At 39.2% G+C, this 23,613-nt stretch overlaps 1 protein-coding gene across 1 annotated transcript in view; it reads right to left on the reverse strand.

The window, feature by feature from the left end:
• Window positions 1-474: 474 nt before the first annotated feature.
• Window positions 475-23,613, reverse strand: part of LOC309485645 (dendrite extension defective protein 1-like) — a gene marked incomplete at its 3' end in the record, with an annotated part of 54,011 nt that continues 30,872 nt past the window's right edge. The window contains exons 3-21 of the mRNA XM_082152577.1: window positions 13,157-13,192; window positions 11,987-12,117; window positions 11,589-11,867; window positions 11,225-11,320; window positions 10,968-11,112; window positions 8,751-8,884; window positions 8,353-8,631; window positions 8,017-8,112; window positions 7,760-7,904; window positions 6,168-6,301; window positions 5,770-6,048; window positions 5,434-5,529; window positions 5,177-5,321; window positions 3,581-3,714; window positions 3,183-3,461; window positions 2,845-2,940; window positions 2,587-2,731; window positions 1,196-1,226; window positions 475-604 (exon numbers count right to left, since the gene is read on the reverse strand). Of these exons, the coding sequence (XP_082008703.1) occupies window positions 475-604; window positions 1,196-1,226; window positions 2,587-2,731; window positions 2,845-2,940; window positions 3,183-3,461; window positions 3,581-3,714; window positions 5,177-5,321; window positions 5,434-5,529; window positions 5,770-6,048; window positions 6,168-6,301; window positions 7,760-7,904; window positions 8,017-8,112; window positions 8,353-8,631; window positions 8,751-8,884; window positions 10,968-11,112; window positions 11,225-11,320; window positions 11,589-11,867; window positions 11,987-12,117; window positions 13,157-13,192 (2,810 nt within the window). The remainder of the gene's footprint in view (window positions 605-1,195; window positions 1,227-2,586; window positions 2,732-2,844; window positions 2,941-3,182; window positions 3,462-3,580; window positions 3,715-5,176; window positions 5,322-5,433; window positions 5,530-5,769; window positions 6,049-6,167; window positions 6,302-7,759; window positions 7,905-8,016; window positions 8,113-8,352; window positions 8,632-8,750; window positions 8,885-10,967; window positions 11,113-11,224; window positions 11,321-11,588; window positions 11,868-11,986; window positions 12,118-13,156; window positions 13,193-23,613) is intronic.

The raw sequence follows: 23,613 nt of genomic DNA on the forward strand, positions 1-23,613 counted from the left end.
AAATCTGTCTAAATCTGTGTTAGTGAGCACTTCTCCTTTGCCGAGATAATCCATCCACCTAACAGGTGTGGGATATCAAGATGCTGATTAGACAGCATGATTATTGCACAGGTGTGCCTTAGGCTGACCACAATAAAAGGCCACTCTAAAATGTGCAGTTTTATCACACAGCACAAAGCCATAGATGTCACAAGTTTTGAGGGAGCATGCAATTGGCATGCTGACTGCAGGAGTGTCCACCAGAGCTGTTGCCCGTGAATTGAATGTTAATTTTTCTACCATAAGCCATCTCCAAAGGCGTTTCAGAGAATTTGGCAGTACATCCAACCGGCCTCACAACCGCAGAACACGGGTAACCACACCAGCCCAGGACCTCCACACCCAGTATCTTCACCTCCAAGATCGTCTGAGACCAGCCACCCGGACAGCTGTTGCATAACCAAAGAATGTCTACACAAACTGTCAAAAGTCGTCTCAGGGAAGCTCATCTGCATGCTCGTCGTCCTCATCGGGGTCTCGACCTGACTGCAGTTCGTCGTCGTAACCGACTTGAGTGGGCAAATGCTCACATTCGATGGAGTCTGGCTCTTTGGAGAGGTGTTCTCTTCACAGATGAATCCCAGTTTTCACTGTACAGGGTAGATGGCAGGCAGCGTGTATGGCGTCGTGTGGGTGAGCGGTTTGCTGATGTCAACGTTGTGGATCGAGTGGCCCATGGTGGCGGTGGGATTATTGTATGGGCAGGCGTATGTTATGGACAACGAACACAGGTGCATTTTATTGATGGCATTTTGAATGCAAAGAGATACCGTGACTGAGGCCCATTGTTGTGCCATTCATCCATGACCATCACCTCATGTTGCAGCATGATAATGCACGGCCCCATGTTGCAAGGATCTGTACACAATTCCTGGAAGCTGAAAACATCCCAGTTCTTGCATGGCCAGCATACTCACAGGACATGTCACCCATTGAGCATGAACATTGGGCAAAAACAAAAAAGTGTTGCATTTATAATTTTGTTCAGTGTATTTGCACAAGCTCTACAATTCACCAGCATTATGACGACAGATGAGATCATTCAAATGACATTGCTGTGATAGTTTGTTGTATTTCAGCTATGGACAATATATCTTGCGATATAAAATTATAGTTTGAATTAAACGTTTTACTTTTCATGACACATTGACATTACAGTAATAGCTCTTTCTGCATTATCCTGTACACTGTGTAAGCATATGTCATCATAGAACAGAAGAGACGTTTTTGGGGAGTGCGCGTCACATGTTTTTGATTTTCCCAGCGAAAAACGTCCCAAGTCCTTGAGAGAGATGAGATCCGCCCAGAGTACCTCAAGTCTCTGGATGTTGCGGGGCTGTCTTGGCTGACACGCCTCTGCAACATCGCGTGGCGGTCGGGGACAGTACCTTTGGGCAGGCAGACTGGGGTCGTGATCCCTCTTTTTAAGAAGGGGGACCGGAGGGGGTGTTCCAACTACAGGGGGATCACACTTCTTGGCCTCCCCGGGAAAGTCTATGCCAGGGTACTGGAGAGGAGAATACGGCCGATAGTAGAACCCCAGATTCAGGAGGAACAGTGCGGTTTTCATCCCAGTCGTGGAACACTGGACCAGCTCTATACCCTCTGTGCTGGAGGGATCATGGGATTTGGCCCAACCAATCCACATGTGCTTTGTGGATTTGGAAAAGGCATTCGACTGTGTCCCTCGCGGCATCCTGTGGAGGGTGCGCTGGGAGTACGGGGTCCGGGGCCCTTTGCTAAGGGCTGTCCGGTCCCTGTACAACCGGAGCAGGAGCGTGGTTTGCATTGCTGGCAGCAAGTCATACTTGTTTCCGGTGCATGTTGGACTCCGGCAGGGCTGCCCTTTGTCACCGGTTCTGTTCATAATTTTTATGGACAGAATTTCTAGGCGCAGCCAGGGGCCGGAGGGTGTCAGGTTTAGGGACCACACATTTTCGTCTCTGCTTTTTGCGGATGATGTTGTTGTGCTGGCCCCATCAGACCAGGACCTTCAGCATGGGCTGGGACGGTTTGCAGCCGAGTGTGAAGCAGCTGGGATGAGAATAAGCACCTCCAAATCAGAGGTCATGGTTCTCAGTCGGAAAAGGGTGGTTTGCCCACTTCAGGTTGGTGGAGAGTTCCTGCCTCAAGTGGAGGAGTTCGAGTATCTTGGGGTCTTGTTCACGAGTGAGGGAAGGACGGAACGGGAGATTGACAGATGGATCGGTGCAGCTTCTGCAGTAATGTGGTCGATGTACCGGTCTACAGTAGTGTCATGTGTGTTACAGGTAATGGTGTTTTGTATTTGTGTGCATGAAACTGTGCTCCTTCTAGTATTTACTTCTGCTTGTGAAAAAGCTGTTTGTGATTACCTTTGATTCATCATGTGTCTTTCTCTTTACCAGCAGTGTTATTATGGTAAATGTCAATATGTACAAAACAGATTTACGTAGCAATATGGCCTTGCTAATCTAGCAGAAAAGGGCTACTAGACTTACAGATTTAAATTATAATTTTTTTGTCCTTTAAAGTTTTAAACTGTAAAATGTATTACAAAAATATTACATGGGATGTGTCCACTGTCCACCCTAAAGGCCCATCGACCGGGAACATGGACATTACTGGAGTTCTTGAGGTTTGAGATGGAGTTTCCACTGTTTGATCCAGGAATCACAAAGAAGTCAATGGAGTTGATTGTGTCATAACCAGCCTATACAAAAAAATGAAAAAGCAAAATATAAATTTAAACAGTACACCTAGTGTACATTGTTACATAGTGTATAGTAACATTTTGTTCTGATAAAGAAAAGAAGTTTATTTTACCTCCACCGGAAGCTTTGTTACAGATGTGTCACCATAATTCATCAGAATAAATGAAAAATAACTGCCTGAAATTAAAACCACTTGAAACGATGTTTCCTGAAAGGTTAGGGGCGAAAAATGTAGTGTTGATTATACATCTTTTTTTTTATTTATAAAATAACATTATATTGTTATTTGCATGAACATTACTCAGTGACATCATTGTTATTACTGTTTTAATTTATTACTATTTTCTCTGCCACTTTCTTTGTGTAGTATTGTGTTCACACCAATAAAGTATTTTGAAATTGAATTACTGAAGTTTAAACATTCATATTTCAGAAGTATATCAATCTTACTGTGCTGGTCAAGCTGTAGTAAGGGACTTTATCCCACGTTGCAACAAAGACCCAAGAAGCGCTGAAGGCCAGATTTGGGAAATGATTGTTTATATCCTGAGTGGCGCGTGTGAGAACACTTCCACTAGTGTACTGATGATATGAAACCACACCTCTCACACTGTTGTCAAGGTCGGTCCAGAGACCAGCAATTATATCTTGGCTTTCAATAGCAGGAAAGGGGTAGGGAACATATTTCAATAAAGCCTGGTTGAATGTGAGGTGTCCATTATTATTAACCTGAAACATGAGACATTTTGTCATTATCACAGCCACAGGTTTTACTGATCACAGATGAGATTATAAAACATCCGCCACTCACAGTTAGACTTTGAATAAAGATGGAATTAAATTCTTACATAAATCTGCTTGTATGTGCGGCCAAAGAACAGAAATGGACTCAACAGTGGAATAACTGAGGAGCTTCCATCATCAACAGCAGCGTTTCTTGTGTCTCCTGCTGCTGAGCCGAATGGGTAGAATATTCCTTGTGCTGCAAAGAAAAAAAAAGAAAAGAAAAAAAGGATTTGACTTTTAAATTGTACAATGATTTCTGAGGCTCATGTTGTTCATGTCATGTGTGAGGAATCTGGCTGCGATTAGTAGTGGGAAAATGATGACCTCTGGTGGTGGACTGGTGTAACTGTGGACTAATATTGGCACGCTTGGTAAATACAAGTAAAATGGGTTATTTATCGTCTTTCATTTAAAAAAATAGCAAAAAAATCTATATTTTAACTTAGGTAAAATTATAGAAAAAATTAAACGTGTAAAACTTGAGAAAATAACAAGAATTGACCGGGGTGGTGGTCCCTCTTTTTAAAGAAGGGGAACCGGAGGGTGTGTTCCAACTACAGGGGGATCACACTTCTCAGCCTCCCTGGGAAAGTCTATGCCAGGGTACTGGAGAGGAGAATACGGCCGATAGTAGAACCCCGGATTCAGGAGGAACAGTGCGGTTTTCGTCCCGGTCGTGGAACACTGGACCAGCTCTATACCCTCTCCAGGGTGCTGGAGGGATCATGGGAGTTTGCCCAACCAATCCACATGTGCTTTGAGAATTTGGAGAAGGCATTCGACTGTGTCCCTTGCGGTGTCCTGTGGAGGGTGCTCTGGGAGTACGGGGTCCGGGGTCCGGGGCCCTTTGCTAAGGGCTGTCCGGTCCCTGTACGACCGGAACAGGAGCTTGGTTCGCATTGCCGGCAGTAAGTCAGACTTGTTCCCGTTGCATGTTGGACTCCGGCAGGGCTGCCCTTTGTCACCGGTTCTGTTCATAATTTTTATGGACAGAATTTCTAGGCGCAATCAGGGGCCGGAGGGTGTCAGGTTTGGGGACCACACGATTTCGTCTCTGCATTTTGCGGATGATGTTGTCGTGCTGGCCCCATCAGACCAGGACCTTCAGCATGCACTGGGACGGTTTGCAGCCGAGTGTGAAGCGGCTGGGATGAGAATTAGCACCACCAAATCCAAGGCCATGGTTCTCAGTCGGAAAAGAGTGGTTTTACCCAGATCAGGTTGGTGGAGAGTTCCTGCCTCAAGTGGAGGAGTTCAAGTATCTTGGGGTCTTGTTCACGAGTGAGGGAAGGACGGAACGGGAGATTGACAGACGGATCAGTGCAGCTTCTGCAGTAATGCGGTCGATGTACCGGTCTACAGTAGTGTCATGTGTGTTACAGTGATGGTGTTTTGTATTTGTGTGCATGAGACTGTGCTCCTACTAGTATTTACTTCTGCTTGTGAAAAAGCTGTTTGTGATTACCTTTGATTCATCATGTGTCTTTCTCTTTACCAGCAGTGTTATTATGGTAAATGTCAATATGTACAAAACAGATTTACGTAGCAATATGGCCTTGCTAATTTAGCAGAAAAGGGCTACTGGACTTACAGGTTTAAATTATAATTTTTTTGTCATTTAAAGTTTTAAACTGTAAAATGTATTACAAATATATTACATGGGATGTGTCCACTGTCCACCCTAAAGGCCCATCGACCGGGAACATGGACATTACTGGAGTTCTTGAGGTTTGAGATGTAGTTTCCACTGTTTGATCCAGGAATCACAAAGAAGTCAGTGGAGTTGACTGTGTCATAACCAGCCTATACAAAAAATTAAAAAGCAAAAAATAAATTTAAACAGTACACCTAGTGTACATTGTTATATAGTGTATAGTAACATTTAGTTCTGATAAAGAAAATAAGTTTATTTTACCTCCACCGGAAGATTTGTTACAGATGTGTCACCATAATTCATCAGAATAAATGAAAAATAACTGCCTGAAATTAAAACCACTTGAAACGATGTTTCCTGAAAGGTTAGGGGGGAAAAATGTAGTGTTGATTATACATCTTTTTTATTTAATAAAATAACATTAGATTGTTATTTGCATGACCATTACTCAGTGACATCATTGTTATTATTCTTTTAATTTATTACTATTTTATCGGCCAATTTCTTTGTGTATTATTATGTTCACACCAATAAAGTATTTTGAAATTGAATAACTAAAGTGTAAACATTCATATTTCAGAAGTATATCAATCTTACTGTGCTGGTCAAGCTGTAGTAAGGGACTTTATCCCACGTTGCAACAAAGACCCAAGAAGCGTTGAAGGCCAGATTTGGGAAATTATTGTTTATATCCTGAGTGGCGCGTGTAAGAACACTTCCACTAGTGTACTGATGATATGAAACCACACCTCTCGCACTGTTGTCAAGGTCGGTCCATAGACCAGCAATTATATCTTGGCTTCCATTAGCAGGAAAGGGGTAGGGAATATATTTTAATAAAGCCTGGTTGAATGTGAGGTGTCCATTATTATTAACCTGAAACATGAGACATTTTGTCAATATCACAGCCACAGGTTTTACTGATCACAGATGAGTTTATAAACCATCCGCCACTCACAGTTAGACTTTGAATAAAGATGGAATCAAATTCTTACATAAATCTGCTGGTGTGTGCGGCCAAAGAACAGAAATGGACTCAACAGTGGAATAACTGAGGAGCTTCCATCATCAACAGCAGCGTTTCTTGTGTCTCCTGCTGCTGAGCCGAATGGGTAGAATATTCCTTGTGCTGCAAAGAAAATAAAAAAATAAAAAGGATTTGACTTTTAAATTGTTCAATGATTTCTGAGGCTCGTGTTTGTTCATGTCATGTGTGAGGAATCTGGCTGCGATTAGTAGTGGGAAAATGATGACCTCTGGTGGTGGACTGGTGTAACTGTGGACTAATATTGGCACGCTTGGTAAATACAAGTAAAATGGGTTATTTATCGTCTTTCATTTAAAAAAAATAGCAAAATAATCTATATTTTAACTTAGGTAAAATTATAGAAAAAATTTAACGTGTAAAACTTGAGAAAATAACAAGAATTGACCGGGGTGGTGGTCCCTCTTTTTAAGAAGGGGAACCGGAGGGTGTGTTCCAACTACAGGGGGATCACACTTCTCAGCCTCCCTGGGAAAGTCTATGCCAGGGTACTGGAGAGGAGAATACGGCCGATAGTAGAACCCCGGATTCAGGAGGAACAGTGCGGTTTTCGTCCCGGTCGTGGAACACTGGACCAGCTCTATACCCTCTCCAGGGTGCTGGAGGGATCATGGGAGTTTGCCCAACCAATCCACATGTGCTTTGAGAATTTGGAGAAGGCATTCGACTGTGTCCCTTGCGGTGTCCTGCGGAGGGTGCTCTGGGAGTACGGGGTCCGGGGTCCGGGGCCCTTTGCTAAGGGTTGTCTGGTCCCTGTACGACCGGAACAGGAGCTTGGTTCGCATTGCTGGCAGTAAGTCATACTTGTTTCCGGTGCATGTTGGACTCCGGCAGGGCTGCCCTTTGTCACCGGTTCTGTTCATAATTTTTATGGACAGAATTTCTAGGCGCAATCAGGGGCCGGAGGGTGTCAGGTTTGGGGACCACACGATTTCGTCTCTGCTTTTTGCAGGTGAGGTTGTCGTGCTGGCCCCGTCAGACCAGGACCTTCAGCATGCGCTGGGACGGTTTGCAGCCGAGTGTGAAGCGGCTGGGATGAGAATTAGCACCTCCAAATCCAAGGCCATGGTTCTCAGTCGGAAAAGGGTGGTTTGCCCACTTCAGGTTGGTGGAGAGTTCCTGCCTCAAGTGGAGGAGTTCAAGTATCTTGGGGTCTTGTTCACGAGTGAGGGAAGGACGGAACGGGAGATTGACAGACGGATCAGTGCAGCTTCTGCAGTAATGTGATCGATGTACCGGTCTACAGTAGTGTCATGTGTGTTACAGTGATGGTGTTTTGTATTTGTGTGCATGAGACTGTGCTCCTACTAGTATTTACATATGCTTGTGAAAAAGCTGTTTGTGATTAACTTTGATTCATCATGTGTCTTTCCCTTTACCAGCAGTGTTATTATGGTAAAGGTCAATATGTACAAAACAGATTTACGTAGCAATACGGCCTTGCTAATTTAGCAGAAAAGGGCTACTGGACTTACAGGTTTAAATTATTATTTTTTTGTCATTTAAAGTTTTAAACTGTAAAATGTATTACAAATATATTACATGGGATGTGTCCACTGTCCACCCTAAAGGCCCATCGACCGGGAACATGGACATTACTGGAGTTCTTGAGGTTTGAGATGTAGTTTCCACTGTTTGATCCAGGAATCACAAAGAAGTCAGTGGAGTTGACTGTGTCATAACCAGCCTATACAAAAAATTAAAAAGCAAAAAATAAATTTAAACAGTACACCTAGTGTACATTGTTATATAGTGTATAGTAACATTTAGTTCTGATAAAGAAAATAAGTTTATTTTACCTCCACCGGAAGATTTGTTACAGATGTGTCACCATAATTCATCAGAATAAATGAAAAATTACTGCCTGAAATTAAAACCACTTGAAACGATGTTTCCTGAAAGGTTAGGGGGGAAAAATGTAGTGTGTATTATACATCTTTTTTATTTAATAAAATAACATTAGATTGTTATTTGCATGACCATTACTCAGTGACATCATTGTTATTATTCTTTTAATTTATTACTATTTTATCGGCCAATTTCTTTGTGTATTATTATGTTCACACCAATAAAGTATTTTGAAATTGAATAACTAAAGTGTAAACATTCATATTTCAGAAGTATATCAATCTTACTGTGCTGGTCAAGCTGTAGTAAGGGACTTTATCCCACGTTGCAACAAAGACCCAAGAAGCGTTGAAGGCCAGATTTGGGAAATTATTGTTTATATCCTGAGTGGCGCGTGTGAGAACATTTCCACTAGTGTACTGATGATATGAAACCACACCTCCCACACTGTTGTCAAGGTCGGTCCATAGACCAGCAATTATATCTTGGCTTCCATTAGCAGGAAAGGGGTAGGGAATATATTTTAATAAAGCCTGGTTGAATGTGAGGTGTCCATTATTATTAACCTGAAACATGAGACATTTTGTCAATATCACAGCCACAGGTTTTACTGATCACAGATGAGTTTATAAACCATCCGCCACTCACAGTTAGACTTTGAATAAAGATGGAATCAAATTCTTACATAAATCTGCTGGTGTGTGCGGCCAAAGAACAGAAATGGACTCAACAGTGGAATAACTGAGGAGCTTCCATCATCAACAACAGCGTTTCGTGTGTCTCCTGCTGCTGAGCCGAATGGATAGAATATTCCTTGTGCTGCAAAGAAAATAAAAAAATTAAAAGGATTTGACTTTTAAATTGTACAATGATTTCTGAGGCTCGTGTTTGTTCATGTCATGTGTGAGGAATCTGGCTGCGATTAGTAGTGGGAAAATGATGACCTCTGGTGGTGGACTGGTGTAACTGTGGACTAATATTGGCACGCTTGGTAAATACAAGTAAAATGGGTTATTTATCGTCTTTCATTTAAAAAAAATAGCAAAATAATCTATATTTTAACTTAGGTAAAATTATACAAAAAATTTTACGTGTAAAACTTGAGAAAATAACAAGAATTGACCGGGGTGGTGGTCCCTCTTTTAAAGAAGGGGAACTGGAGGGTGTGTTCCAACTACAGGGGGATCACACTTCTCAGCCTCCCTGGGAAAGTCTATGCCAGGGTACTGGAGAGGAGAATACGGCCGATAGTAGAACCCCGGATTCAGGAGGAACAGTGCGGTTTTCGTCCCGGTCGTGGAACACTGGACCAGCTCTATACCCTCTCCAGGGTGCTGGAGGGATCATGGGAGTTTGCCCAACCAATCCACATGTGCTTTGAGAATTTGGAGAAGGCATTCGACTGTGTCCCTTGCGGTGTCCTGTGGAGGGTGCTCTGGGAGTACGGGGTCCGGGCCCTTTGCTAAGGGGCTGTCCGGTCCCTGTACGACCGGAACAGGAGCTTGGTTCGCATTGCCAGCAGTAAGTCAGACTTGTTCCCGGTGCATGCTGGACTCCAACAGGGCTGCCCTTTGTCACTGGTTCTGTTCATAATTTTTATGGACAGAATTTCTAGGCGCAATCAGGGGCCGGAGGGTGTCAGGTTTGGGGACCACACGATTTCATCTCTGCTTTTTGCGGATGATGTTGTCGTGCTGGCCCCATCAGACCAGGACCTTCAGCATGCGCTGGGACGGTTTGCAGCCGAGTGTGAAGCGGCTGGGATGAGAATCAGCACCTCCAAATCCGAGGCCATGGTTCTCAGTCGGAAAAGGGTGGTTTGCCCACTTCAGGTTGGTGGAGAGTTCCTGCCTCAAGTGGAGGAGTTCAAGTATCTTGTGATCTTGTTCACGAGTGAGGGAAGGATGGAACGGGAGATTGACAGACGGATCAGTGCAGCTTCTGCAGTAATGCGGTCGATGTACCGGTCTGTTGTGGTGAAGAAAGAGCTGAGCTGCAAGGTGAAGCTCTCGATTTAACGTTCAATCTACGTTCCTACTTCTCACCTATGGTCATGAGCTTTGGGTCATGACCGACAGGACAAGATCCCGGATACAGGCGGGCGAAATGAGCTTTCTCCACAGGGTGGCTGGGCGATCCCTTAGAGATAGGGTGAGGAGCTCGGTCACTCAGGAGGAGCTCAGAGTAGAGCTGCTGCTCCCCCACATCGAGAGGGGTCATCTGAGGTGGCTCGGGCATCTGTTTCGGATGCCTCCTGGATGCCTTCCCGGGAAGGTGTTCCGGGCATGTCCCACCAGGAAGAGATCCCGGGGAAGACTTAGGACACACTGGAGGGATTATGTCTCCCAATTGGCCTGGGAATGGCTCGGTGTCCCCCCGGAAGAGCTGGAAGAAGTGTCTGTGGAGAGGGAAGTCTGGGCATCTCTGCTTAGACTGCTGCTCCCGCGACCCGGCGCCGGATAAGCGGAAGATGATGATGATGATGATGATGGTGTTTCTTAGTTTGTTATCAGTTATGTTACATCTTATGTTGTTAAATTAATGTTTATTGCATTATTTTAGTGTCATGTGTGTTACAGTGATGGTGTTTTGTATTGTGTGCATGAAACTGTGCTCCTTCTAGTTTTTACTTCTGCTTGTGAAAAAGCTGTTTGTGATTAACTTTGATTCATCATGTGTCTTTCACTTTACCAGCAGTGTTATTATGGTAATTTAGCAAAAAAGAGCTACTGGACTTACCAGTTCAAATAAAAAAAATTGTCATTTAAAGTTTTAAACTGTAAAATGTACAAGTCGTTCTGTAAATATGTTAAACTTTTACTGTATTTTTAGTGAATTATTCTGACAGATTTGTTACTTTTTCTTTACAGTGTACACATTAAATAATCATACAAAATATTACATGGGATGTGTCCACTGTCCACCCTAAAGGCCCATCGACCGGGAACATGGACATTACTGGAGTTCTTGAGGTTTGAGATGGAGTTTCCGCTGTTTGATCCAGGAATCACAAAGAAGTCAGTGGAGTTGACTGTGTCATAACCAGCCTATACAAAAAATGAAAAAGCAAAAAATACATTTAAACAGTACACCTAGTGTACATTGTTATATAGTGTATAGTAACATTTTGTTCTGATAAAGAAAATAAGTTTCTTTTACCTCCACCGGAAGATTTGTTACAGATATGTCTCCATAGTTCATCAGAATAAATGAAAAATTACTGCCTGAAATTAAAACCACTTGAAACGATGTTTCCTGAAAGGTTGGGGGGGGGGGGGGGGGGGGGGGGATTTAGTGTTCATTGTAAATTTTTTCATACAGTTCATTTTTTTTAATATAAAATAACATTATATTGTTATTTGCATGAACATTACTCAATGACATCATTGTTAATACTGTTTTAATGTATTACTATTTTCTCTGCCACTTTCTTTGTGTATTATTGTGTTCACACCCATAAATTATTTTGAAACTGAATTACTAAAGTGTAAACATTCATATTTCAGAAGTATATCAAACGTACTGTGTTAGTGTTGGGAAAGTAAGCGACTTTATCCCACGTTGCAACAAAGACCCAAGAAGCGCTGAAGGCCAGATTTGGGAAATGATTGTTTATATCCTGAGTGGCGCGTGTGAGAACACTTCCACTAGTGTACTGATGATATGAAACCACACCTCTCACACGGTTGTCAAGGTCGGTCCAGAGACCAGCAATTATATCTTGGCTTCCATTAGCAGGAAAGGAGTAGGGAACATATTGTGATGAAGCCTGGTTGAATGTGAGGTGTCCATTATTATTAACCTGAAACATGAGACATTTTGTCATTATCACAGCCAAAGGTTTTACTGATCACAGATGAGTTTATAAACCATCCGCCACTCACAGTTAGACTTTGAATCAAGATGGAATCAAATTCTTACATAAATCTGCTGGTGTGTGCGGCCAAAGAACAGAAATGGACTCAACAGTGGAATAACTGAGGAGCTTCCATCATCAACAGCAGCGTTTCTTGTGTCTCCTGATGAGCTGAATGGGTAGAATATTTCTGGCTCTGCCAAGAAAAAAAAAGGATTTGACTAAAATTGTACAATGATTTCTGAGGCTCATGTTGTTCATGTCATGTGTGACGAATCTGGCTGTGATTAGTAGTGGGAAGATGATGACCTCTGGTGGTGGACTGGTGTAACTGTGGACTAATATTGGCACGCTTGGTAAATATAAGTGAAATGGGTTATTTATTTATCGTCTTTCATTTAAAAATTCCACAAAAATCTTTATTTTAACTTAAGTAAAATTATAGAAAAAACTAAATGTGTAAAACTTTAAAAAATAAAAAGAATTCTCCAAAATGTTACACAATTATTGTCAACACTAGAAATTCTTAAGAGTAACATCAAATTAAAGTATGTTCCTTATAATCCTAATCATTGTTGAATTAGACCAGAGCCAATTATTTGTCTGAGCTATGAATAAAAATGTAAAAAAAATATTGGAATTATTATTTTCTAATTTTATTTGTCTTATCTTATATTCTTTTAGTGTAGAATGAGTAAACAGTTGTATTTTTAGGCTGATTAAATATTTAGGCTGCTCTGCCTCAGTGATCTAACAGCGATCGTCAATGTCAAAATTATTGAGATGGCCAATCAAATCAGAGAAGGCGGATCTTACGGTCTCACTGTCACCATCACAGTTCTTGGAAAGATGTAAAAGATGTAAGTATTAGACAACTGTTTTACGAAAGAAATATTCAGCGATGAACAGTAATAGACTATCTAGTAATGCAAACTTTTCAACCTTTTATTAAATTTCGCCGTTTTGAATTGAAAATATGCAATCATGATTCATGTTGGCTAATTCATAAATGAATGTGATGAGACAAGAAACGTTTGTGTTTTCGACATACGATTAAGAGTGAATGTGTGCACATTTTAAAACAAAATATTAGTTGCAAATAGTTTAAATTGATCACTTCATAACTATAGAACTTTTTTACCATTGTAATTTAGTCTATTTATTCCCTTCAATCCCTTAAAATTGTTTATTTACATTTGTATTATTATTTATTAAGTAATAAAGGTCTGTTTTACCTGTCAGTGTTGTTGCAGTTGTTGTTTGTGCCCTGGCTTTTAAAGAGAAAGAGACTGAATTCAGAAACACACTGACATTTTCAATGTCTTTGCTACATTAATCAAACAGATGTTAAACTAAACCTTACTCAGTGTCAGGACTGATGTGAACGCCAGCAGAAGCTGTGAAACCAGAGACAGTCTCATGATGATGAAGTCAGATAAAACCAGAACGTCAAAGTCCTTCGTCTGTAATCAGAGAGAGCTTTATTAGAATATCATGTATTATTATAAATGCACTTAAACCAATGTTACTCTGGAATATCTCTTAATAAAAAACCCTATTAGAAAACATTCAATCAAATCTAAGTAATTTTAAAGCCAATATTTAATATCAAATTGAGTGATCAAAAAGTTACACTGTCAACTTTGGTAATAATTCATCTTAATTTTCAGCCAAATGTATATGTACCATTATAATTCAGCACTAGTATAACTTACTTTTTTGTGCCAATAGTCAAATACTCTCCAGCTACGATCATTTTACTCATGATGGATTTTGGCTGAATTTGAGTCAAAAATAACAATTTCAGCTGTTTTTTATACAAGTAAATAAATGGGATACTTGCTCTGATCAGATAATTGAACAGTGAGCAGCTTACGCAAAAACAGCTGCAAACGGATCATTCAGACCAATTCGCTTATAACCGGCATGTTGTGTCTATAGTTTCTAAATATGTAGGTTGCTATTTTTCATAACTGCTATAGATAAAAAAAGGAAAAATGTCAACATTAACCTAAGCTTGGTAATGAGGAGCCATCAATGGTCTTATCTGAATCATAGTTAAACAATTACAAGAACTGTATTACATTGCCATAGTTAGGGGCAAGTACAAGTTAAACATATTGGACCTTCTTGAATCATTGAGCAAACAATCAGTTTAACCGTGTGTAAAATGTGTTCTGTTCTAATGAGGACTGAAATTAGGAAAAATCTTGCCTTCACATATTCCAAGACATGACATAGCCGAAACCTTTGAGTCTTGTAAACCATTTTAATATAAGAAAATGTTAAGTAAAGTTAGTTTGACTTCCCATGGTACTTTGAAGTAGAAAATTCTGTCAAACTGGTAAGCTTCCAGGTGCTTAAATGATAGAAAATTCATCATATATCCCATGTAAACTTTTTCGGTTATTATGTATATGTTTTCTTTTAAATAATTTGTTGTTGTTGTTGTTGTAGTAAACAAGTAATTGTGTTTATTGCAGTTATGTTATCAACCAACTTTACATAAGATACTAAACAATAAAGAAACAAGTAAATGCATCTCACCAGGAAGCATGCCCCGGGACACCGCTAAAACGTTTCACACTTCAACGTTCAAACCCCCCCAATGTTCAAACCAAAAATCTGCACTTGGTTTATGGAGCCCAATATTAGAAAGAAAGATTTTACTTACTTCAGTCAGCTGCTCCAAAAGGCTCTTGCACCTGTTGTGGGTTACAGGATGCTTTTAAATGTGTCCCTGCCCTTTACTCGAGAGCCAGTCATCTCCTGGAATGCAAGAAAACCTATTTTCATTGGAACACCGCCAGTAATTTTTACACAGAAAATTATTTCCTATTTAATTTTACTTTTATAATGGTTTTGTAACAGTTTACACATCAAACCACTTTACTAGCACTTTACAACAGGGTCTCATTTGTTAACATTAATTAATGCATTAACTGAACATAAACGTACAATGAGCAGTTAATTAATGAGCATTAATGTTAGATCTCAGTGCATTAACCCTCTGTGGTCTGAGGTGTTTTCTGGGCCCTGGAGATGTTTTGACATGTCCTGACATTTGTGTTTACTTCTGTTATTTGTTACATTTTCATGACTAAAAGCCTGAATTACATCAAAGAAAATTATGTCAGCATTACACAATGATGGTGGTGCTGAATGATTATGCAGGTGAATGCAATAATGGAGAATGCCGTCTTCCGCATGCGTAGGCAGGAATTAGTGGAGGGAAACCCTTATGTACTGAAAAACTTTGATGCAGTGGATTGAGAAATCATTTCAAAGCATGAAAGAATCACTAGTTGAAACAGTGTGAACCACAGTAGATATATGTGACCCTGGACCACAAAACCAGTCACAGTTTGAAATTGAGATTTATACATCATATGTAAGCTGAATAAATAAGCTTTCCATTGATGTATGGTTTGTTAGGATAAGGCAATATTTGGCCGAGATAAACTATCTGAAAATCTGGAATTTGAGGGTGCAAAAAAAATCGAAACATTGAGAAAATCGCCTTTAAAGTTGTCCATTTATGTTCGCGATTGTGCTGCATTCACTCACAAAAATAAATGTTTTATATATTTACGGTAGTAAATGTACAAAATATCTTCATGGAACATGATCTTTACATAATAACCTAATGATTTTTGCCATTATAGAAAAATTGATAATTTTGACCCATTCTGTTGGCTATTGCCACAAATATACCCGTGCGACGTGTTACTGGTTTTGTGATATCCACATATGGATTTCTCATGACAGAAGTTATCTTGGGATGACCTGAACAGGAAACACTGGAGAGGAAATCAGCTGCCTTGGCATGCACAAGAGTCAGAGGATGAATCACCTATGATTTAATTGCAGGAAAAATAATAAGTGAGATTCACGCTGAATTCAACATCCAGGGTAAGGTCTGTGCCACAGTTACAGTCAATGGCAGCAATTTTGTTAAAAGTCTTCCAAGAATTCGGAAATGTGAATCCAGAAGAACACACATTTCACGATTACAGATGGTGTGCAGTTTGCAGATATTAGTGCAATTCTTCAGGAAAATTTCCAACAAGAGCTTAACTTTTTCTTGCTGCCACATCATCTGTGCTGCGCACACTAAATCTCATTTCCACGGCTGCATCACAAGTTGTCTCACAAAAATTGTATTCAAGTGTCTTGTCAAAATGTGCTGCCATTTGGAACAAGGCCCATCGCTCCCCAATAGCAGCTGAGAGAACATTGGCAACATGAGGTGCATTGTCCCATCCGTGACCCGATGGAGCTCAGAGGATCGTGCCATTGAAAAGATATTGAGTCTCTCTGAAGCCCAACTGATTGAAGTGTGTGACCATCTAATGTGGCCAAACTGCAATGACTATGTAGTCAGGGAGGGCTAATTTTCACTCAGTGTTGCTGCATGACACATGAGCACTTTGAGCACACTCTCATGCTGCATTACAATCACCCTTATTGGGCTCAAGTTGGAGAGTAAATGTTAAATGTTGGAGAGTAATTCGAAATGTTAAACGTTTAAGAGTAAAAGTGTAAATGTAATGCTTGCTTTAATTTCTTTCTGTTTTTTTGTTGTTTTGTACTACAAATTTAGCTTGCTGTTTACTAAAATTTGAAAAACGGTATGAATGAAAAGTACTTTGAGTATATTCTTGTGTTGCATTAAAATTACACTTATTGGTCTTTATTGCAGTTAATAAATGTTTAACATTTTAAATGTGTTTTTATGGGTACATTTAAATGCTTTTTTTTTTTTTTTTAGATTATCTGCATTTATTTTCTAGACATGCTGTGGAATACTGATGTTGTTAAAAACAAAATGCAGAGGAAAACCAAATCCTTTGATTGGTAGATGTCATTTTTAGGTGGTAATAACAACAACCTTTTTTGTGTTACATTCCTTAAGTATTTTAAAGTATTCCAAAGTATTTAGATTAAGTTACTAAACTTGAGTAATTTGCTTTAAGTTTATTAAAGGATGTATTTTGTAATCTGTAGTGAAATGCATTTTGAAAGTAACCTTCCTATCCCTGTTTTAGGGGTGTGATTCTCACTTTGACTCTGACGTCAATGCGCACGTCCTCTGAGCCGAAGTACAACCTCTGGAAAAAGAAAAAACAGGATTTTAACACCCTTTCATCCTCCTTCTGAAGAAGGATAGTGGCCTCAGGCCCATTCTCGATTTGAGATGTCTAAACCGCACCCTGATATGATAAACTGCCGTTCAAAATGTTAATGTTGAAATAAATCCTCTTGCAGATTTCATAATATCCAGAATATTCCTCATCATAGACCGTTCTTGAGATTTGTGTTCGAAGGGCTTACCAACATACAGTCATATGTTAATATGGTTAATCTGAAGTATTAACAGTTATTATTTGAGAGACTACATAGGATATTTGATATTTGTATTAATTTGTCATTATATCTGAAAAAAGGTTTGTCTAAATATTCTGTAAGTATGTAGTTTTAAGCCACCTTATCATAAAACAAAACTGATATGAAAAAAAAGTTGATGTTGAACTAAAAAAAATTGTTCAACATCAACTTTTTTTTCATATCAGTTTTTTTTATGATAAGGTGGCTCAAAACTACATACTTACAGAAAACTAATAAAAAAAACAAATACAAATAAACTATGTAATGGTCAATTTATTAAGATATACCTTTATATAAATAAAGTTGACTTGATAATGATAATAATAATAATAATAATAATAATAATAATAATAATAATTATTATTATTATTATTAACCATTAAATAAAATAGGTTCAGAATAAAAATAAAAAAAGAGTTAAAACCATCAGTGATTTGTGCAGCTACATTTAATTTGTTTTGAAACAGATATATATTATATATTATATCAATATTAAATACAATTAAATGGTTTATCAGATTAATAATTTAGGGAAATCTGAAGCTTCAAAGTCATCATGAAATTGACAGGATTTTTTTTAATAGAAATGCTTTTAAACATTCAACTTTCTCAAATATAAAATGATACAAATGTAAAAATAAAATAAATGTTGAAATGGTTCAAATGTTGGCTTTTATCTTACTAAGATGCAGCCTCTGAATTGGGCCACAACCTGTGCATCTGAGACAGAAAACAGCTCCACTTCCTGTTGAGTGACATAACTTCTCGACTTGAGACTGGTGTGGCACAGGTGATGCTCATGAGACACGCCAGCAGCCTCACACTCTCGGGCCGCCCTGCAATGTCAACGTTAGTTACATTCTTAACCTGACAGTTGTTAAAAGAATTTAGGTTTTTCAAACAGCATCTGCTAATTCTTTGAAGTTTGACTCATAACAATTCATTAGCCGGGATGCCAGCCGAACTTAGCCCCGCCCACAACATTTTCGGGAAGTTCATTCTGACTAGAATCTGAGTATGACGACGTCAGGCTAATAATTCATAATAATAAGTTATAATTCGTTCTCAAATGACACTCATTCACATTGATGAAAGCGTATGGATAAACTAATAGTAATATCTTAGTTGTAAGGATATCTTTTGAGCACAGTCCACCCTGAAGGTCCATCGATATTACTTGAGCTCTTCAGGTTTGAGATGAAGCTTTTGCTTGATCCAGAAATCACAAAGTTGTCACTGGAATTTACTGTTTGCGTCATAACCAGCCTTAAAACATAAAAACAATAGTGTATAAATAGAGATAGAGAGTGAGAGAGAGAGAGATGGGATGATTCAGAAAGCAAGATTTTATATTATATACATCCTGTTATAGTAATAATACAATAATTCATCAGAATAAATGAAAAATTACCACCTGAAACTACAACAAAATTTATCATGAAAAGTATATTATTCTATTTTATTCTGTTCTAATTTAAATTTGTTCTATTTTATTTTTTTTATCATTTCAAAATGAACATAATTACAAAATACAACATTTAATAAAATAAAACAGTAAATTAAGTTTGTATATTGCTGTAAGATGACGATTTCTAAAATATGTTGGTAAAACTTTATTTTAATGTGTCCTTGTTACGTTACATATTTACTATAGTAATAACTAAAACCCTAACCCTATAAGTACAGTACATGTAGTTAATTAATATTACTCAGCACTTAAATGTATAATTACACTGTAACAGGAACACATTAAAATAAAGTCAAGTCAAGTCAAGTTTATTTGTATAGCGCTTTTCACAATACAGATTGTATCAAAGCAGCTTCACAGTATTAAATTAAAATAATACAACAAAGTTTGTTTCAAGAGGAATTTATAATTAAATCGAGTGTATGATTAAGACGATGTGTTGGTCCGGTGACGTTTTGCTTGACCCCAAATGAATTTAATAAATCTGTAAACGCAGCCCCTAACGCATCATTTGGATTATCTACGTGTATGTTAAAATCTCCAACAATTAATGCTTTATCGACATTGACTAATAGGTCTGAGAGAAAATCTGCAAACTCTTTTAGGAAATCAGCGTAAGGCCCTGGCGGTCTATATACGGTAGCCAAGGCTAGAGATAATAGGGATGTTTTTCTAACATCTAAGAGCGTAACATTTAGTACAAGTACTTCAAATGAAATAAACTTATAACCCGTTTTCTGAGTAACATTTAGAATATCTCTATAAATGGTTGCAACACCTCCGCCACGACCAATCAGACGGGGCTCATGCTTATGACAGTATCCAGGAGGAGTAGACTCATTAATACCGAAATAATCATTTGGTTTAAGCCAGGTTTCAGTAAGGCAAAGTACATCGAAGCTATTATCTGTGACTATTTCATTTACAATAACTGCCTTAGGTGTGAGTGATCTAATGTTTAGAAGACCTAGCTTTAGCTAAATAGTTTTTGTCTACTAATAGCAACATTTTCTGTTTTAATAACAATTAGATTTTTCCTAGATCCTGCATTAGATTTATTATTTGATCTCACTAAACGAGGAATAGACACGGTTTCTATGCAATGTTCTACACTAGTATTTATATCAGTTAAATTGGTGCAGCAGAGACTATGATTTGGACTTTTGGTTACTAGTCAAAGGGTATTTAACATTTTGGAGATGTTATCTGACAGAAGATCCGCTCCGAATCTGCTTGGGTGTAAGCCATCAGCACGGAAAAGCCTAGGACGCTCCCAAAACAGATTCCAATTATTTACAAAGAGCAGTTTCTGCTCATTGCACCATGACATTAACCATTCATTTAGCGCAAATAATCTGCTGAACTTTTCATGCCCTAATCGGTACGTGGGAAGCGGCCCTGACACAATGATCGTTGTTTCAGGCGATGTGCTGCGTACCGTATCGATTAGATTCCTGAAGTCTTTCTTCAGAATCTCCGTCTGGCGCAGCCTGATGTCGTTCACTCTCGCGTGCAGGACCACAGTTCCGACGCGCTCGTCACCGTTCAGGATCTCGGGAACGCGAGCAGCGATTTCAGAAACACGAGCACCAGGAAAGCAGTGACTGTGCACCTTACTTTTACCTAACGTAGCGTGTACGTGCTGAACGATGGAATCGCCGCTGATCACAGCATCGCGTTCTGTTTCAAGAGCCAAACACCGGTCTCTCAGCTCGGCCTGTCTCAATAAAAGGTTGTGGATCTGTTTCTCAACAGCTTCCAGCTCAGACTGCAGTGCGTGCAGCTCAAATGTGTCCTCACCTGCACCAAAAGGTAGACTACTTACATCTGATATATTCGCCATTTTAACAGATGGACAGTGAGTTAGCAACGAAGCTACCAGTGATGCTATCAATATTAATACTAATTTATGACTGAAGTCTTGGATATAATCCGTTTGTTTTTTTGTTTTTTTGTGGTAGGGGTGTAGAGTGAGTGAGTGTGGAGAAGACGTGTTCAGCCGTGATCCACGGACGTAACCTTTAAGAGTATGCAGCGTTGGATCTCTAATAGGCTTGAGACGCGTCTGCTCAACAGTCCGCGTTGTAACTATGAGGTTTGAGCTGTAGTGCTTCTCAGTGAGGAAAAGTAGAAAATGTTCGTTGTAAGCGAGTTTAAAGAGAAAAATCAAGAATTATAAATCAAATCGATAGAGCTCCAAAAACAACAACGCATTCAGACGCGACGCATGATAATAACAGGACAAGACATTACTCACCGTGTTTGTTGAGTGTTTCTTACTCACCTGAGCTTTTATGAACTCAAAGGCGCGAGCGCGCGAGAGAAAATAAATAAATAAAAATAGCTGAGCGCTCGGGTGGCGCGTTAACAGGCTAGCGAATTACTAGCGTGTTGTGCTAGTAGTAACGGAAGCTAGCGATGTCAGGTTAATCTGAGATGTTGGGTAAGCTGTATTTAGTAGTAGTATAAACAACTAGAAATTGTAGTAAATGATGGTTCAAAACAAGGAAATACGAGGCTAAGACGGAGCTTACAGCACCGAAGCAAACACACTCACAGCAGGCAGCGAGGCAGACAGGAGCAATCTGGACCAGAGTCCTGCACGAGTCCATTTTTGGAGACCCGCCCCCGCCCGTACCCGCAAAGTTCAGCACCAGATCCGACCCGTCACCTGTGATAATATCAAAATTAAATCCGCACCCGCCCAGACCCGTTAATATTTGGCCCGTTACCCGACCCGTGCCCGCGATAAACCACACAGGTGACGCGTTCATGTAACATAAGGGTGCGCTGCCAATAACGCACCTAAAAACTGTCACAAAGAACTGGGAAAAGTAATGATTATTAATAGGCCTGTCAAATATATCAATGAGACATTTCAATTGTTTATTAATAAGCAAGTGTTTTCTGTGTCAAAGATGACGATGCTGACTCGCGATCTTCACAATAGGCTAGTGAATGCGCCAGAGAGAAATGCACATTTCATATGGATTATAAGCAGAGAACAGTCTGTTTTCATTCGTTTTGAATTGTTTTGTTTAAAAGTACACATTTCATGCTTTCTATTTCACAGGTCTGTGAGGCAAGTAGCTTATGATGAGTTTCGGTTCATTTAAGAGACGATCAGTTCACACGCGGGCGCCTCCGGCCGTGTCCTGATTATATTGCCTGCCTATATTTACTTATTTATTAAATCCATGAATTTGGTAGATGAAACATTGATTAAAATGAATACAATTAATACAAAACGAAATTCACTTTAAAGAAAGGCTTAACAAACTTAATGAAGTGGTCAAAATCATGTCTGCCCACTCCATTTGTCTCACGATATTCGGGATCATCTTATTCATGCTTTTCATTTTTCATATAATCAACATGAAAAAAAAAAAAAAAGTATATTATTTTATTTAAACATGAATATGAAACTAAATCGTTTTTTAATGACTGGGCTACAACACATAGGCCTATTAGCCTACAGTACAGAGAAATTTAATGTCGCAACTTAATTGGTCGGACTAAAAGGGGAGAAAACAATAAAACTGGGTCGGTCCTAAATTGACAGGGTCGGTCGGGTTACGGCAAACAAGAATATTTTTTAAGGATGGCCTGACTAAAACACATATTTGCGTATGTGTAATGCTGGTAATTTAGATATACAAAATATTGCACTTTTTTTCATCCGCTACCCGCCCGCAAGGAGTTCATTATCCGCCCGTGTCCCCGCCCGTGAATTTTAGGAATGTCACAATCCACCCGTTTTAGCCACTTTTATGCGGGTACCCGCGGATACCCGCAGGTACCCGACCCGTTGCAGGACTCTGATCTGGACGACAGTGTGTAAGTGTAACCAATATTTTATCTCACACAAATTCTCTGTCATTCTTTCTTTAACAATATTGTATGTATAAAACAATCATACCAATAAAGTATTTGGAACAACTAGCCACAATCTCTTCTGGCCCAAAACGTTCTTAAAAGCAAAGAAAACTGTCTGTTAGAATGACATTTTAGCTTAAGATACTGAATGGAAACAGAATGATGCTGTACTCATAGGAATAAACAGGGAACCATTGCTGAAACCAAAACCATACAAAATGAGGGCAAAACTCAAAACAAAAACAGTTTTGCCTGCCTATCTACGTAATGAATCTATAGTTATTTCCTCATAATCTATTATATGCACATCCTTATTTTCTTTAAATCAAAATGATGAAACCCCCCTGGCCTGCAAGACATTCTGGTTTTACAACAAAAACACTTCAACAAAGGCATCAGTAAACCACCATAGAAAGATTATAAATACACATTTGAATGATTCTGGGAATGATTGTTTCTCAATACGATACCGATAGTAAAAATGTCCTTATCCTTTATAATATTTCTGCTGCTGCCATTAAAAAAAATGAAAAAACAATCAATGAACCACCTTACTTTTGTTTTGCATTCTCTTGGTGACTGTTCTCAACAAAAGGCGAAGCAAGTTACAGTTTAGTATCTTTATTAAGTTATGACTCTAATGAGGGTGAATGAGATGAGCAGTTTTACTTTCAATTAAGATCTGGCTAGTTTAAACTTCTGCCGCTGACATTTGATAACACCTTTCAAGTATAAAAAAGGATGAAAAAACACCATTAAATGTATTATGTTATCCATACAACTCATGCACTATAATTAATGATGGTGATGAACAGCATTTAGTTCTTTTGTAACGTTCTTTGAAGGTCCACTTATAATTTTTACATCAAAAACAATTTAGGGACAGCAAAACCTCTTGTAATCCTCTGAGGCATCTCTATCGTTTTGTGTCTCGAGTAATGTTGGTGTCTCTCTCGTATT

The sequence above is a fragment of the Leuciscus leuciscus genome (genome assembly GCF_965113295.1).
Source record: "Leuciscus leuciscus genome assembly, chromosome: 21".
Classification (NCBI taxonomy): domain Eukaryota; kingdom Metazoa; phylum Chordata; class Actinopteri; order Cypriniformes; family Leuciscidae; genus Leuciscus; species Leuciscus leuciscus.